Source organism: Balaenoptera borealis (assembly GCF_965194805.1).
Source record: "Balaenoptera borealis genome assembly, chromosome: X".
Taxonomy (NCBI): Eukaryota; Metazoa; Chordata; class Mammalia; order Artiodactyla; family Balaenopteridae; genus Balaenoptera; species Balaenoptera borealis.
This window is the reverse complement of record NC_138881.1, coordinates 7,795,983-7,814,727: the sequence shown is the minus strand read 5'-3', so window position 1 is coordinate 7,814,727 and position 18,745 is coordinate 7,795,983. Positions and strand designations below refer to the sequence as shown.

The window sequence follows — 18,745 nt, the reverse complement described above, 5'->3', positions numbered from 1 at the left end:
ACACTCTTTGACATAAATCACAGCAAGATCTTTTTTGATCCACCTCCTAGAGTAATGGAAATAAAAACAAAAATAAACAAATGGGACCTAATGAAACTTCAAAGCTTTTGCACAGCAAAGGAAACCATAAACAAGACGAAAAGACAACCCTCAGAATGGGAGAAAATATTTGCAAACGAATCAACGGACAAAGGATTAATCTCCAAAATATATAAACAGCTCATTCAGCTCAATATTAAAGAAACAAACACCCCAATCCAAAAATGGGCAGAAGACCTAAATAGACATTTCTCCAAAGAAGACATACAGACGGCCACGAAGCACATGAAAAGATGCTCAACATCACTAATTATTAGAGAAATGCAAATCAAAACTACAATGAGGTATCACCTCACTCCTGTTAGAATGGGCATCATCAGAAAATCTACAAACAACAAATGCTGGAGAGGGTGTGGAGAAAAGGGAACCCTCTTGCACTGTTGGTGGGAATGTAAATTGATACAGCCACTATGGAGAACAATATGGAGGTTCCTTAAAAAACTAAAAATAGAATTACCATATGACCCAGCAATCCCACTACTGGGCATGTACCCAGAGAAAACCGTAATTCAAAAAGACACATGCACCCGAATGTTCATTGCAGCACTATTTACAATAGCCAGGTCATGGAAGCAACCTAAATCCCCATCAACAGACGAATGGATAAAGAAGAGTGGTACATATAGACAATGGAATATTACTCAGCCATAAAAAGGAACGAAATTGAGTCATTTGTTGAGAAGTGGATGGATCTAGAGACTGTCATACAGAGTGAAGTAAGTCAGAAAGAGAAAAACAAATATCGTATATTAATGCATGTATGTGGAACCTAGAAAAATGGTACAGATGAGCCGGTTTGCAGGGCAGAAGTTGAGACACAGATGTAGAGAATGGACATATGGACACCAAGGGGGGAAAACTGCGGTGGGGTGGGGATGGTGGTGTGCTGAATTGGGCGATTGGGATTGACATGTATACACTGATGTGTATAAAATTGATGCCTAATAAGAACCTGCAGTATAAAAAAACAAACGAACAAAACAACTAATACTAAACTTTCATTGGGTTATTTGTATGGAAATATGTTAATATAAATGTTTCAGACATTACATGAAATTTCTAAAAATCTTATATGTTCTGGTATAATGTTATAAGTAATAATCCTAGTTATTACTTTAAAATGTGTATCTCAAAAATAACTAATTTTCTTGTCAACTGCATTATTATGAACTTTCATCAAATCTTTAACAGTGGTCATTTTTAAGTCTTTTGTCATTTACAGACAGTTCTGGGTGTACTCTGATGCTTTTGCAAATATGTTCCTATAAAAGGCTTTCATCTTCAAGAAATTCATGGAAAAGACTCTGACAAGTACAGGTTTCTGGTAACTGACTGTACTGCTGAACTGAATGAATAAGCATTTTCAGAACTCTAATGAAAAACTGATGAACTCATAAAAGTGCTAACAAAAGATCAAGATGAAAAAAAAATTAATTACATGGGACTGAGTGAACTGATGAGGATGAGTATAATTTTTGTGACTTTCTGTCTGTCTGAATTAAAAAAAAAAAAATCCCACAAGGACTCAGAGGCAAAGAATATAGAAATCAATTTTCACTGCAAAGTAAAGGAGCTGTTACAGTGGAGGATTACTGGACTGAATGTCAATATTATGACATAGTATGAGTGTGTTTCGTGTTTGGTAATTGCAATCATTGTTGCTTTTGTTGTGGTCATCCATGTACAATGCTTGGTGTCAGTCTATTTATCTCTTGTAAAAATAAAATACAGTGTGTGTGTGTGAAAAAAAAAAACACAAAACAAAAAAACACACAAATAAAATAAAAAAGCAACCGCCACAGTGTTGGAGGTAGTTTTCTTCCTACTTTTTTCAACTTTATTTTCTAAAATGAAATTTTTTCCCACAGCGCTAAGCCCACTGCCTAGAATAGAGCCCGACATGGATAGGCACTCGATAAATAGTTATTAAGTGAATGTACAAATGAATATGTTTGCTTCTAGAACAAAGCAGTTCTCGTTTACAAATCAAAATGATGGCAGTTTAACACATGGCCAAGTAGGCACCCTACAAAACAATTGCTCTTTCCTTTGAAAGAGGAAAAAACTTGCATCCCCCCAATCCCCAGTAACACTCACTAACCTGGCTCAAACTTTCCATCTGACAATGATGCCACTGAAACCAAGACGGGCAAAGACTGGGCCTGGCCAAACAGCTGGCACACGTCAGCCCTGAGATGCGTACCTCCATACCTTTCTGCCTGGCTCCCTCCTCCCAGACCGGGTCTCTTCTAACGCCCTCAGCCTGTTCCCAGGGAAAGCCCCCCGCCTCTGGGCCCCAAGCGGCAGGAAGAAACGGGCCCGCATCCGCTAGGCCCAGAACGTCACCGCCAAGGGGACACTCATGGGGCACTTGGCCCCATCACCTGGCCAGAAAGGTGCTTATTAGCACCTGTGCACGGCCCTCCTTGCCCAAGGCCATGTAGTGCCAGATTCAGGAGACACCCGGGGCCAATTCAGTCCCAGTTGAGGGCCCTGCGCCCCAGGGTGCAGCTCCCAGGCTGGTTCCACAAGAGACCCTGTCAGGTGAACGAGCTTGGGTGACCCAGGCCCTGAACCCAGGCATCAGGGTAAAACCAGCTCCATGGGGTTCCATGGATTTGTGCCCTGGGACCACAGCACTCCTGCACTCTGGATTTCCACGTGGCGAGGGCAGAAACACTCAAGGGTACAGGGGTGTGGGGTCCTGGTACATGTGGTGGACATGCGGTGTTCGTGGCACCGAATCCACGCCCCTTAAGAGAAAACCAACCAGAACTCTCAGGCCCTCTGACCCGAAACATACACAGGAAAACAGCATGGGGAGAACGGAAGGTGATGTTAAGCTGAAACGATACAAAAGCACAAGAGCACAGATGAAACTTCCATTTCACAGTCCCGTTGCAGAGTCAGAAGCGATAAACTCTGGGTTTATTTTGAGCAAGGTGACGGGGCACTCCACCACGTCAGGCAAACTAACATGCTCTCCGCCCATTCCTATGCACTGGACTCTCCAATCACCATTGCTTCCCTCCAGCACTGACATTAGCCCCTAAGGACACAACACAGACCTGTCTGTCAATTAACAATGAATATCCAAGCAGAGACAACCCCCAGCAAAAACAGAGGACAGTCCTAACATTCGATGAAATAATCGTTATAAGGGCATCTGTACTGACCAAATAATTCAGGTGACTATTAAACTCTACGTAGGGCATGCTCACAGAGATACAGCTTATGATCCTCGTAATACAGTGAATTTTAAGGAGCCAGTATGTTATCAAATGGGCGGTGGGCCTTCCAAAGCTCAGCAAATATCCCCAAACTTCTGACAGCTGTGCAACGTGGAAAGCAGACCCAGCCTTCCACACAATCCGTGATCACACAACCACCTGTGATCACACACAGCAAACGCAAACCAGGAGACAGGGCACACAATGAAAGGGCGAGCAACAGAGGACAAAGGAACTGTGCTGGCTTCATGTGTCCCACGCTGGGAAAGAGCCCCAAGACCAACTGAAGAGACGCACGTTCAGAAACAGACACGCGAGAGAGCGGAGACTTCCTGCTGCCAAAAGGGCAGGCTTTGCTGGCGAGAAATCAAAGTCGGAGATAAAAGTAAGAGGTAGACTGCGGAAACGGAGATGCTGCTGACGTCAGGAACGAGGTTCCTCTGTGGTCACGGAGCCGACCACCACCTGCCTCCAGGCCCCTGCTGGCTGGAGACCCGACACCTGTCCCGGGCGCTGTCCTGAAAACACAGGGGGCGGGTGCACCCGGCACCTGCAGCGGGAGTGGGCGGGGTCTAAGTGGTGGGTTCCCGGGTCTTCCCTACTCCATCCGGTTCTCGACCACCTCCCACTCGTAATACGGACCGGGAGCCTCCGAGCCCTGGGCACCCCCTGCGGACGGCAGGCGCCCTGGGCACCCCCTGCGGACGGCAGGCGCCCTGGGCACCCCCTGCGGACGGCAGGCGCCCTGGGCACCCCCTGCGGACGGCAGGCGCCCTGGGCACCCCCTGCGGACGGCAGGCACCGGCTCCCTCCACCTTCCGCCGGGCCGTGGCTGCCTGAGTAACAAGGCTTCGGCTCTGCCAGCTGCTCCTCCGCTGGAAGCCGGCCCCGCCTGCCCGGCCAGCCCACCTTTCCGTGGCGCCCTGCACGGACGTGGCCCGGGAGCGCTGGATCTCCTCCTCCAGGCGCCGCCGCTCCTCCTCCAGCCGCACCACGTCCTCCGCCGACCTCCTCTGCTGAATGATGAGCTGCAGCTCCTGAAGCAGGGCCTCCTTCTCCTTGATGAGCTGCAGCCGGTCCCTGTCGGCCTCGGCCATGCCCGGCCAGGACTCGCTCTCAAACTGGGCCAGCTGCTGCTGGATATTTGAGACTCTGCGTGAGAGGGACACAGAAAAATCCATGAACTTGATGAAAAAAACATCGTCTTCACACATCCTCAGCACCATCACACGGATTCTAGAAACTCAGTCCGATAAATACTGGAATGATTGCACTGAGTAAAAGCTCACACGACAAAAATAAAGGATCTGGAAATGAGGTGTAACAAAAATGATGTGTAAGTCCTCTGCGACATACGCCCCAGCCTATGAGATTCAGGATGACAGTAACCATATCATGTTTGTTTCAAAGAACTGACCAAAAGGCTGGCAGACCCCAACTCGCCCACGTGCACGGTGCTGTCTCCTCTGTGTACTGTTCTGGAGCGGGATGGAGCCGGCTCATTTCTCTCCATGCCCCCTCCCTCTGCAGTAGCTAAACACCGTGCTGGACACATGAGAGATGCTTCTGGCCTCCTGCCTTCTCTGCCGTGCCTAACTCCTGAGCCCGCCTTGAGAAAACCCCAGGAGAGAAATGCGCCCATCACTGGATTCTGTATAGTGCCAGAGGCCTTGACCACGCATGAAATTCAAAACGCCTGGCAGAGAGCAGATACTCAACAAAAGCTAAATGCATGAAACGGAGAATAAACACGCCAGCAAGTATATGAAAGAATGGGAGTCAGCCCTGGTGAGAGTGGACGTGGTGTGGGGTAATCTGCGTGGATGCAAACCGGCCAGCTGCACCGTGTCAGCACGGCCATCCTCAAGGTGTAAAACTATGGCTCTCGTCACTCCCCGTGTGCCTAAATGTCCGCGTGCCCGCTCGGCAGACAGACTGGTGCCCTGAGGTGGTGCTGAATGCAGAGTAAGTGAAAGAGATGTGACGTGTTTTCAGAGCATCCTTTCATAGGAGGAGTAGAATGTTTTAAGCCCTTTAAGTTTATATGTGGCTAAGGATGAGGGCTGTTTCCGGGCAGAAACAAGGAACTCCAGACCTGACCAGAACCCACCGCTGTGGAGGACAGATATTGGCACACGGGCCCAAAACCAAAATCCAAAGACTTCTCTGAGGTGACAGAGAGCTGTGAGGCCAGCTAAGTGGCAGGTGCACATAGCCCTCTAGCCTCTAAGGCAGCGGTTCTCAAAGTGGGGTCCCTGACTGGCAGCCTCAGCATCACCTGGGAGCTTGTTACAAATGCAAGCCTCAGGCCCCACCCCAGACCTGCTGAATGCCACACTCTGCGGACTGGGGTTGGGCAACCTGGGTTTTGACAAGCCCTCTAGGAGTTTTGATGCTTGTTTGACACCCTCTGCTTTCAGGCAGTGCAGCCTGGTCTGGAGGATGCTAATTGGCCTTGGAGCTCTTAGAGGCTTGCATTAGGCACGGATGGGATGATCCTCACTAAAACAGGAATGGCAAGAGTGCTTCTGAGACTGCGCCGTCCCGTGCCCAGGGCACATGTCACGAATCAAAGCTGGCATCCTTCCTGCTGGGTCCAGACTTCAGAATCCTTCTCAACACTGTGCTTCCTGCAGATACTGCCAGTCAGCTGGCATCGGTCCGCGTGTTAAGGGCCGTCGGCCAGCCCTGCACCAATCCACGCTCCTCCTGAACTAGACATAAGCACGGGACTAGTCAGCCTGGCTGTAGGACTGGGCAAGACTCCTTCTTCAAGTACCAAACCAATCGGATAACCCCCAGTCATGAAGAGAAAAGAATATACAAGTTATAGTTTAAATGCACACATTTTACTCAAGCCCAGTTCCCCAAGAAGGTAAAGAAAATAGCTGAATGTCAGCAGCTTTATTAGGCAAGTTCTTTTCTAACTTAAAACGAATTTCCTGAAAATGTGTTGGAAAATGGTGCCAAATCATGTCACTGAAAAAACTAATGACAGATGCAGCTGAACAGGGTTAAGAATCCAACTGGGCTTAAGCGTCCACCTCTGTCCAATTAGTGTAATTTAAATTTATGGCAGGCATATAACTGAAGCCCAAGGAAACACTCCAAGCAGACTCATAAATTAGCGCCAAATCAGATGTCAGACCCAATGAAATTTCCGGAACATTCTACTGTAGATCAAGCCAAGTCAAAGGTAAGGAATAAATATAAAAGAGATGTACAATGAGCAAATGCACTGGGTCCTCATAATTTTTCATTTCAATGTATCTGATCCACAGGCAAGCCTATTTGAGCCCAACTAAAGTTAGCAGTATTACCTGGTAATATATACTAATAATTCTCATACTACAAGCAGACATGTTTTTAAAAGCACTCCTTTTGAGTTTTCTGAAGTTTACATGTAAGGAGATCACGATTCCATTTGAGTTGGCCAGCTCCAGGTTAGCTGCCATTTCACGGGCATTCAAGTTGCTGAGGGAGGCTGGAGATCCAGTCCTAGATAATCCTACTCTTTCCAGGAAAATCTCAGGTAATATCCACTACCAGAAAAAAGAATAAGGAAAAAACTGAATTATGAGAGGGAGGAGAGGCAAAGGGCAAATTTCAAAAGGTCTGCCCACTGTGAGCATAAAAGAAATAGTACAGTGGCCAGCATTAAACAGTGTACTGTAACTTTCCAGAGCTCACAAGAAAAACACATAAGGACATATGGTGAGGGATGACTTCTATAGCAGAAACAATCTGGATGAAGTTGACTTCATGTAACCCATCTGGAGAAGTTGTTTGGGCTGTACTGAGTACTAGGCAAGCACACTGTGCTTAAGAACAGTGCTCTTTTAATAATTAAATTTCACAACAATGTGAATGACTGCATACTCATCTCAGAGGTACCTAAGAATCTAGAAGGATATTGGCATATATTGGAAAGTGCAGTTTCTTCCTCTAGATCCATACTCCGGAGGTAGACATTTGGGTTATGCTCTCAGCCAGGTTGAGAGAAGCACGTGTCTGTGTGTGTCTGTCTGTCTGCACTGGGAGCCAAAAGCTCTAAAAGGATTCCTTCAGCGGTTCCTAGTACAGTTGCCAAGGAATAGGTGGGATGGCTTTACCTTTAAAACAATAAGCCCTGTCTACCGTGCTGCTGGCCGGGAAACGAGCCACCTGCAAGGCGGACCCTTCGTGTGTTAGGGTTACTGCAGGGAACAGACCTCCCGCCTCAGACCACATACAGATGTACAGTTACGATGTTCCTTCTACACCCACGCCCAACAGCTGATGCGCAGTGCAGGTTGGAACCCCACTCCTGCAAGCGCCATCACTCCAATTCTGGGTAACACAGGAAAAACCATTTCCAGAAAGGCTGTCTTCTGAAATATCTTTTCAGGGAAATTAAATACATGGAAACAAAGCAAGGTCACGACTACAGTTTGTTAAAAAAAAAAATCTTTTCCAAGTTCTTTTTTTTTGGGCTGTGCTGCGCGGCTTGCGGGATCTTAGTTCCCCGACCACGGACTGAGCCCAGGGCCACCGGCAGTGAGAGCAGCAAGTCCTAACCACTGGATGCTTAAGAGGTGGACCGCCAGGGAACTCCCCAAGTTCATTTTTAAAGAGAACCGAGATCAATTACCCAGCCATAAAAAGGAATGAAATTGGGTCATTTGTAGAGATGTGGATGGACCTAGAGTCTGTCATACAGAGTGAAGTAAGCCAAAAAGAGAAAAAGAAATATTGTATATTAACACATATATGTGGAATCTAGAAAAATGGTACAGATGAACCTATCTGTAGGGCAGAAATAGAGACGCAGACGTAGAGAACAGACACGTGGACACGGGGAGAAGGGGAGGGTGGCACGAACTGGGAGGTTAGATTTGGCATAAATACACTACCATGTGTAAAATAGATAGCTAATGGGAACCTGCTGTATAGCACAGGGAGCTCAGCTCGGTGCTCTGTGACGACCTAGATGGGTGGGATGGGGGGGAGTGGGAGGGAGGTCCAAGAGGGAAAGGATATAGGTATACATATAGCGGATTCACTTCACCGTACAGCAGAAACTAACACAACATTGTAAAGCAATTTTACTCCAATTAAAAGAAAAGAAAAGTAAATAAATTTAAAAAAATAATAAAGAGAACCGAGATCAATTTAAAACTGGCAAGGGTTTTTTTTTCCCTGCGAGTCAGCTGTATTCTTTACTGATTCTTATTTTTGATAGGTAATCCCTTTTATGGCCTATATATATATCCTCTCACAAATGCCTTTAAAGGCTTTAAAACACATGTCCCTGTGCTCAGGATAGTGAAGAAATGAAAGCAAGTCCTCAATCAAGCATCCTGGTCTCATATTTATTGTGTGATTTCTAAATTCCATCCCCCTGAACAGGCCTAATGTAGACAGAAGTCAAATATGAATCATTTTTCCCTTACTATTTTTGCCCAAACACCTTTTCTGTTACAACCCAGGCACCATTAAACCATGAATGGAAACCTGCATTTATGCCGCAGAAACTGCTCAGACCCTTACAATTCACATGGAAATCTTAAATATGACTTCTTTTTCGAAGAAGAAAATGCACTTTTAACATTACACAGTTTTGAGGCATATTTTACATATCCAGAGTAATCCCCAGGTATTTGAATTTATACCTAAATTCTGTGACCTACAATATAAATTCGCATGTTCCTAAAATACTGCTGCTTTCTGGAATAGAAATGGAACTCCAGGCAAGCCACGGCCCTGACTGGCCGTGATGGGACGTGGTGGATCCCAATGCCATGTTCCAGGACACGGTGCCAGCTTGGAGCCTCGTGCCTTCAGATGTCAATTACAGCTACAGATTTGATACTTTTATGTTTTCTCTCCTTAGTTTTCTTTTTTGCAAATATCCATTCAAATGAAAAGCAAAAGTCCACCAAAGTCTCAGCTGAGATCTGAGTCAGATGGATGGTGATATCACTTCAGCTCACTGAACTAAATATCGATAAACCAGTGTCCATTCGGCTCAACTCTTTATCCTACATTGGAGATTCACGGAGTCTGAATCTAGAAGTGTGGCATAAGAAGGGCCTACGAATACCCCCAACATCCCTCCCTGCCCTCACATCTTGTCCCCTCTGAACGAACAGATCTTCAGAGAGCGACTTCTTTAAATGAAAAGCAGATCGTCTCCAGGCTTCTTTCTCTTGGCCTGAATGGAGAAGATGCGTTCCTTTGTTTCTCACAGCCGTGCCCCACTCCCAAACCCAAACACACAGTCACTAGAGAAATGAAGGGAAAATCCAAGGGACTGATCAAATTCAGCTGGAACCCTAATACTACACCAGTGACAACTGAAGAACAGCAGGGCCCATCCTGGCAACAAACACTGAGACACGGAGAAACCGGACGGGCCGAATGTTTTGTTCCTATCAGGAACGCGAGTGTTTCTATGGAAACAGCTAGTTTGTGCACTGTACAGTTCCAGTTTCTGGAACAAGTGCTCTTAGGTTAAAAATAAGGAGCCATCTGCGTCATCAGGATTGCTTCAAGAAGACTAGCTCCTCCAAACTGGCTTTGAAAAATTCTCAAATTTTTAACCAATAATGTGAAAACATTCCTATCCATAAGGTCTGCCTTGGGAATCCAAAGCCATGTTCCTAAAGGGAAAGGAATAAGCAGTTGTTTGGGTACATTTCACATGACCTAGAGTTGAAAACACAAAACTAGTCACCATGATAGTGGTGGTTTGGTCTAGAGAATTCTCTAGAAATCATACCACTGCTTGGAATTATGAGTTCCACTTCCATAAACTTCCTTTAAATCTGAATGTACATGAAACCCTCATTGTCCAGAACATTTATTGCATTTTGACGATTTCCCAACTCTGAGAAACAATCTTGAATCTAGATATACAAGGAAATACATAAGTGCTTCAACTTCTCTCCACTTAGAAGTAGCAAAGCCCAGGAGGTTTTGCAGAGGGTAGGAAAGCTAAACTTCGCAGGATGGAATGATTTCAGAAACGGGAGCTGGGAGACTGACGTCTAAGGGTGGGGCAGCAGAAGGAAAAGACAGAACGCTGAACGTGGCACTAAAATAATGAAAGCCTTGGAGTGGAAGAGCAGGGAAGGATGCGTTTTTCTGGGCTAACACTGCCTTTAGAAGTGACGCCTTCTCTTCCACGCACTGGTGGGTGAACGGGGGGACATGATGCTTTCCTGTATGTGGGACACCCTTCTCCAATGATGCTGGTCATGGAGGTGGCCATGTGGAGAGTCCCTGGACAGAACCTCAAAGCCACTGTGCTTTGACTGTGGTCCTCATTACTCAGGTTTTGGAACATTAACGTTGGTTCTAGATTTAGTTCTTGGCAAAGACCTGCTTGCTGTTGCTCCCTTCCCAAGTCTACGCTGTTCTAATCATGTGTCTCATTTAGAGGCAGTCTGAAAAAACACCCAGAAAAGGCAACTGGAATAAAATCCCTGACCTGGTGCTGGGTGGCTATGCTCCTGACACCTGATGACCTTGACCCTCCCTAACTGTCACATGTATACCAGGAGCGGGGATCGTAGGGTTGTCCTGACCACACTACAAGGGGTATTGAGTCTAGCGTCTTGCCAGATGTGGCTGGCACTTGTAGGACCACAGCTGAGTAGGTTACAAGTCAGGAGCTCACTCACTTTCCAGTTAAGCCTTAACTGTAAGCAATTTCAGTGACTGGAGGCCAAATATGATTACCCCACGGGGACTGGAGCCAGGTACTGCCACCACGTCAGGGGACCAGATCCAGACTGCCAAACACAGGGTGCTGTAATCAACGACTTGGCAACAACAAGAACGCTTCAAGGATGTTTTTAAGCAGGAGAAGGTCCAATGAAAGCACCGAACTGATTATCAAAAATTGAGATCCATCTTCTAAGTGGTCGACCATAAAGCGAGCCCCAGAGAACTCTCTCAGGGGCCGTTCTTCCCTGACCCCTAAGAAACTTGCCATTAGACAACTTTCCGCCCTGATCCCTGCTCCCCCTGGACTGAGAAAGCCCTTCCTCAACATATGGGCAGCCGGAATTCCAGCATCCCTCAGGGCCCAGCTCCAATGCCATTTTCTCCAACACCCAAGAACAGGACGCATTACAGGGGGGTCCAAGACCACAAGCCCTTTCCAATGACCATGAAGGCCCAGGAAGCATAAGCCGAGCTTGGAATGATGATGTATGAGGTGACTGTGCCCTGCCTCCGTCAGATCCCTAAAGACATGCATGTCTAGATGCCCTTTCTCCTCTTAAGTCAAGGGGAAATATCCCAAGGCTCACACCAGGACGAGGGCCTTGGGGAAGGGAGCCAGGAACACAGCAGTTGGCCTGGAGCTGACTGGGCCCCAGGACTCTGTCCACTCGCCCACTCGCAGGGGTGAAGGCCAAAGATTAAGTGTGACCAAAGCAGACCCCTGTTTACTCATTCAATAAATATTCACCAGGTACTCAGCTGCTGGAATTATAGCAATGACCTAAACAGACAAAAACCCCTGCCCTCATGGGCTTCCCATTCTCGCAGGGAAAGACAGACGATAAAAAAGCAAACACATAAGTACAGAACAGGTTGGGTGATTACATTTGCTGGGAGAATCAGGGTGATGGGGGTGGGGATGGGAGGGCAACTTTATTCAGGATAATCAGAAAAGTGTCTCTGGGCTTCCCTGGTGGCGCAGTGGTTGAGAATCTGCCTGCTAATGCAGGGGACACGGGTTCGAGCCCTGGTCTGGGAAGATCCCACATTCCGCGGAGCAGCTGGGCCCGTGAGCCACAACTACTGAGCCTGCGCGTCTGGAGCCTGTGCCCCGCAACGGGAGGGGCCGCGATAGTGAAAGGCCCGCGCACCGCGATGAAGAGCGGTCCCCGCACCGCGATGAACAGCGGTCCCCACTTGCCGCAACTAGAGAAAGCCCTCGCACGAACCGAAGACCCAACACAGCCAAAAATAAATAAATAAATAAATAAAGTAGCTATAAAATTAAAAAAAAAAAAAAAAAGAAAAGAAAAGTGTCTCTGACACAGTGACCAGAAGGAGAGCAGAGGCCACGTGACCATTTGAGGCAAAGCATTCCATTGCAGGCAGAGGAAACAGCGAGGGCCAAGGGCACTGTATTAGTTTCCTTTTGTTTCTGGAACAAATTACCACAAACTTGGTGGCTTAAAACAACACACACATGATTACCTTACAGTTCCAGATGTCAGAAGTCAAAAATGGGCAAGCAGGGCTGTGATCCTTCTGGAGGCTTCGGGAAGAATCCATTTCGCAGCTGTTTCCAAGGGCTGCCCACATTCCTTGGCTCGAGGCCCTGAATCACTCTGATCTCTGCCACCCTCACATCTCCTTCTCTGCTTCTCCCTCTTATAGGGACCCTTGTGATTACATTGAGCCTATCTAGATAATCCAGGGTCATCTCCCCATCTCAAGATCTCTAGCTTGAGGCCATCTGCAAAATTCCTTCTGCCATGGAAGGCAAAGAGTCACAGGTTTGGGGATTAGGACATCTGGGGCAGCATTATTCTGCCAACTCCAAGCACTAAATCAGGAGCGTGCCTGGCAGGTTTGAGGCCTGGCATGCAAGGGGGCCAACGTGGCTCTGGACGAGGCTAATGCCCTGAGTCAGTGGAAGACCTGCTCCTGAGCCCCTGATGTCCACACACAGTAGGGATTTCGGAGCAAGATACGAAGCTCAAGAGTACGGTTTCTCGAAGGCAAAAAGAGACTCTGGGCCACCCACATGTTTGCTGTGGGGGCCGTCCTGTGCACTGTGGGTTGTTTAGCGGCGTCCTTGGGCCCCCCCCCGGATGCCAGCAGTACCCTCTCTCCAGTCACGAGAACCAAAAACATCCCCCGAGGGGGCGCAAACCCGCCCCCACCCCTTAGCAGATGATGGGATCTAACATGTTTTGAAAGGAGCACTTGTCTGAAAAAAAATTCAGACCTGGCAATTTAACTAACCAAAAGTCACACAAAGTTATGCTGAACTGCACCATCACTGCAAAAGTGCACCATTCTCACCAGGGAAAAAGCACATGACAACTGAGAGAACGTCTTTGCCCATCACTCCAGTAAAATTTACAAAGAATGGTGATATTTAACGATGATGAGGAGACACAGAAATCAGGGCTCTCAATCGCCATCGGTGGCAGTGTAAAGTGTATAAGTTATTTTGGAAGACGATTCACTGGTATCTATCCGAACTTTGAATGTACATGTCTTTAGACCCATACATTTCCTTGCTATGTATCTGTCGAAGGAAACAGCCATCTCTGCAAGGCTGGGGACTGTAAATAGATGTGCACCATTTGTGAAAAGGAAAAACTGGAATCATCTAGATGTCCATCCGTAGAAGATGGCTATAACCATTATAAAAGCTATGCATCATATACTGTATTTGACTATATTGAGCTTAATTTATTTAAATGTTTAGGTAAAAACTGGAAGGTTTCACAGCAAATCATTAATGGTGAGAGGTAGGATTAGAGAGGAGGATAAGATGGGACGTGTCTAGTGATCGCATCTTTGACAAAAACAATGTATTCATGTATTATTTATGTGTACATAGATGTACAAGCATATATGTGCATGTTTCTGAACCCTGTGTCTATACATATATGTAGTGTGTGTGCACACCGCCCCCCCCCCCAGATACTGCCTGGGGTATCCCCACCCCCAGGCAGAACCACTGGCATCCTCACATATTTCTGTTAGCTGTGGGGGAGTTTATCTCCCAAACAGGTTAAAGACCATATTTTTTTTATTTTTCTTGGCCGAGCTGCACGGCATGTCGGATGTTAGTTCCCCGACTAGGGATTGAACCCGCACCCCCTGCACTGGAAGCATGGAGTCTTAACCACTGGACTGCCAGGGAAGTCCCAAAGACCATATGTCTTTATGACATCACATAAACCACAGAATTTCTTTGAAATACCTGGAACAGGGCAGGTGCTGGGCAGAAGTATAATCTCCCAGCCTTCCAGCAGCTTCTCTGCCCACTGCTGCGGGGTGTGTGTGAAGCTGCTGGGGTCACCCACACAGATCTGCCATGGGGAAATGAGGCAGAGATGGCCCGGCTAAGACGTCACAGTCCTCCAGCACAGGGCAGGGGTCCTCGGCCTCAGCACTAGTGAATTTGGATGACTCTCTGCTGGGGGCCGTCCTGTGCGCTGTAGGATGTTGAGCAGCGTCCCTGGTCTCCACCCACTAGATGCCAGGAGCGCCCACCCCAGAGCTGTGACAACTAACAACATCTCTAGACATGGCCAGAAGTCCACCGGTGGGGCGGGGGGGGGGGTGAAGTCGGGCCGTCGTACCCCTCCCCCATTCCCCACCCCACAATTGGGAACCATTGTGCTAGTGGGAAAAGAACAAGGCAGTGCTTGTGTGAGCCAACCCAGGACGTCTTTACAACGCATCTCTGATTTCTAAATGCGGCCAACGCAGCCCAGAAAGGCGTTTCTGAGAAGCCCCTACTGTCCCACAAAGGTTGAAGCGCTGGGGACAGGACCCTCCTCTGCAGCTGCAGTGCATTTCCTAACAAGGTTCTGGTGACCTCGAAATACTCCTTCCATTTAGAAGATACTGATGAAGTGCAGTGTCCTCCCCTGCATAATTTTCTTAAATAATAGACTTTCCGCCCAAATGTATTATCTCGATATTTAAAAAGTTACTCACTCTGTACCGACATCATCTCTGGAAAACAAAGAAATCACTTGCTGTGGTTGGTAAATGTCACAGCAGAACAGTAACAATGATGTTAAGTGTAGCAACCGTCAATTTTCTGCAGTTTAATACAACACAGCAAATTCCCATACCCACACAATGCAGCAGAAACATGCAGGAAGGAGCCGAGGAATACTGAGGAGAGACAGCAGCGGCTGACAATCGCCAGCCAGCGAGCTCCTGAGAAGGGATGCGTGAGGCCGGGGAAGCAGGTGCGGGGGGAAGCGGTCTGCGTGGAAGTGCAGGGCCCGCCTTGAGCACATCAAGGACATCGTGAAGAACAAGAGCCGGGAGGACCGGGCAGAGGGGCTTTGGGCAGAGGCCGCAGCAGCTCAAGCCGGCCCTCCAGCAGGGAGTCAGATGATCTGCTTCTGTTGCTATTTTTACATTTGCTAAAAAGGTAACAAAGCAGATTTCCAGACATCCCTGAATGATACACCATACTGAGCAGGCCCGACTATTTCGCTTCCAGAACTACGCCCTCACCCTGCTTGGAATTCGCTCCTCCTCCCCCCGCCCCAAGACAGCAGTTCATATGTGACTAAAGAAACGTTTTTGTGAAGCGTTCCATATTTTTTAAAAAGAATTAAAAAAAAAAAACTTTTTGAAAAAGATAGGCTTCACAGCTTTCCGAAGCACATATTTTGAAATAATTTGGTTTTAAGACTCTTTCCAGAAGGCACAAAAGAGAGAAAGTCCCTAAAAAAAGAACATGAAAGCTAGGGCAGGGTCAGAATACTGAACACGGTGCACATGGGGAGAAAGGTGACAGGCTGAAAACACTGTGCCTGCGAGGCCGGCAGCCGCCTGGCAGTGCCGCCCATGAATCCCGGATGAGACCAGGAGGGAGGGAAAGACACATTTTGAAAATGCACAAACAAGGTCAAGTCCCGATTTTCAGAAGGCGGCTGATGGACAACACAGGTCAACAGAAGCGACTGACTTTCAATTCTCTCCATCAAAATGATGTAGATTAGGTACCGCTATCACCCGTTGACCTAATCCTTTCTAAACTGTCTTTTAACCCAAGATACGTGGCTTTTTCTGTTAACCTATGGAATAAGCAGCCACATATTCAAAAACCAGGTTTGCTTAAGCTGGTCTGAGGGACTGATGCTCAGTCGGAAGGCAGGGAGGGGGTTCTGAGCTACCTGAGAGGATAAGGAGAGCCGGAAAAGTCTCTGTTTTTATTAAATCCCGTCTTCATAACTGTTTGCAATATTGAGAGTTTCACATTTTAATGCACATGAAATTTTGTCACATGTATTCAGAAGCTACACATAAATGAGGAACCTTAATTCTGTACTCTATCAGACACTGCTTTCTGATAAGAAGTGGATAAATCACACATTGGAACTCTGCAAAACCGCTTTCCACAGGAGAAAGGAAGTAAGCAGGAGGCAAGGTTTGAAAAAGGAGCTTCTTACCTCTTTCTGGCTTCCTCATACTGCCAGTTAAGCCTGACTCGGTCCACAAGCCTTGTTTTATCATCAAAGACGAACTTTGTGGAACAGAAGAAAGAAAAAAATGGGGGAGACACATTAAAAACATATTTCCAAAATAGAAAATTCACTTAAACTTCCAGCAACAATGAAGAATATTTTAATTTGCCTCCCAATTTCCATTTTTCAAAGGTCTGGAAGGAAACACACCAAATAACAGCTGCCACCTCTGGTCAGTGGAGGTTGGGAGTGGGGCTGGGAAGACTTTTGCTGTCCCAACACTGGTGGATTTTTTTTAAAAAAACAGGGGAAGTATATTCATCTGTTGTGCGATTCCAAGCAACAACAACAAATTAAGCTTTAAGAGAAATAGGGAATTCCTCAAAGTTGATACAAAAGCAAAAAAATTCATCCCGCCTAGTGTAGTATATGCTCCCATTCCTCAATAAACAAGAAACAATGGTGTTCTCCTAAAAAGTCACAAGATCTGAAGAAGACAGACTAGCTGTGTGAGCTGTTGGCTACGGGACTCCTTCGACTGCTATGCAGTCCGTTAAAGAATCAAAGGTGAAAGGACGGAAGGAAGGCACGGAAAAGCCTGGGACTGGACGCCTCACCTGAGGAGCCAAGAGTTGAAATGAGGAGCTCTGATGCGATCACTAGTTGTACCTAAATATTTTCATACCAATTACACTGAAGTCAACAAATTCCCAAACAAAACAAACAAGACCTGTATGAGAGGTAACTGCAGCTCACCTTGATTACTTCTTCCTTCATTCCTGGAAATATATGACTCTAGTTTCTATAAATCGGTTCCATCTGTAGATCTGGCCTTACTCGGCCATATCTTACGGCCACTAAGTCTTTATTTTCTTAAATGACCTCGTGTCGACAAATATTTGGAAATATTCTACTTGTATGAGTGGCGATGAATTCACTGACACGAGTTTTGAGACAGGTCAATGGGGAATTTCCTTATATCTTTATCGCCTTGAATGGCAAGAAGAAATGCCTTATACGAGACTAAGCATTCGCCAATGAGATGTGTCACGATTTTACACATTTCAGTAGCCTCACCCAAGGCCTCTCTCCACAGTGTCCTCAATATAAATGCATTTAGGCTGCAGCACCGCATCTGCAGAAACTCTCTACAATGGAAATGAGCTACTTGTCACCTTGTTCATTAGAGACCCCTAAAGCTGACTCATCATCAAGACAAATAAATGTCATTTCTTAAACCTCTTCTCAATGCTATTTATGAACCTCTAAGCTCTGATTTTGCACTCTTCTGTGAGAATAAAATGGACATTTTAATTAAAAAAAAAAAAGCCTACAGCCAAACAGATCCAACAGGTTCCTGCTTCATGGATCCTACATAGCCCTACAACATGTACGCCAACTGCTAAATTCCAACGTTAGGCTTGTACTGCTTACAAATCTGTGCTTGCAAAGCCGTGGGCTCCAAAAGCATGTTTGATTCCATCAATGCCCATCCCACAAAACTAACTCAAAGTGATAACTACGTGAGGTAGGCAGACGTCTAAGATGGCCCCCAATGGCCTTCACCTCCTGGGATTCATCCCCTGTGAAATCCCTTCCCTTTGAGAGTGGGCTAGACCCATGACTTGACTCTAACCAACACAATACAACAAAGATGATGGGAAGTCATCTCTGTGATTAGATTACAAAAGACTGTGACTTCCTTCCTGCTGGAGACTCTCTTGGCTTCCACACTGTGACAAAGCAAGCTGCCGTGCTAGAGAGGTCTATATGGTAAGGAACAGAAGCCCTCAGTCCAACAACCTGTGAGAAACTGAATCCTGCCAACAATCATGTAAGCCTGAAAGTGGACCCTTCCCAGTCAAGCCTTCCGATGAGGCTGCAACCCTGGCTGACACCTTGACTGCAGTTACTTGAGAGCCCCTGAAGCAGAGGACACAGCCCAGTTTCCTGGTCCACAGTATAAATGTGAGATAATAAAAGTGTGCTGTTTTAAAATGCTAGGTTGGGGATGTTTTGTTATGCAGCAATAGCTAACTAATGCAGTTATACCCTTTTGATATATTTTTCTATAACATGATGTAGTAGAAAACACAGAGGTTTAGGGATCAGAGACATTGATTCAAACCCAGACCTGCCTCTTCCTGGCTACATGACCTTAGGTAACCTGGCACCTTGACCCCCTCATCAGTCAAAAGAAGATGGAAACCACTACTTAAGTTGAGGTAACAGCCATGA

General features: G+C 46.6%; 1 protein-coding gene across 5 annotated transcripts in view; it reads right to left on the bottom strand.

Annotated features, from left to right (window-relative positions):
- Window positions 1-18,745, bottom strand: part of WWC3 (WWC family member 3) — a 130,361-nt gene that overhangs the window by 34,631 nt on the left and 76,985 nt on the right. For all 5 annotated transcript variants that reach the window (XM_082375496.1, XM_082375493.1, XM_082375492.1 and 2 more), the window contains exons 8-9: window positions 16,493-16,566; window positions 4,239-4,481 (exon numbers count right to left, since the gene is read on the bottom strand). In XM_082375496.1, the coding sequence (XP_082231622.1) occupies window positions 4,239-4,481; window positions 16,493-16,566 (317 nt within the window). The remainder of the gene's footprint in view (window positions 1-4,238; window positions 4,482-16,492; window positions 16,567-18,745) is intronic.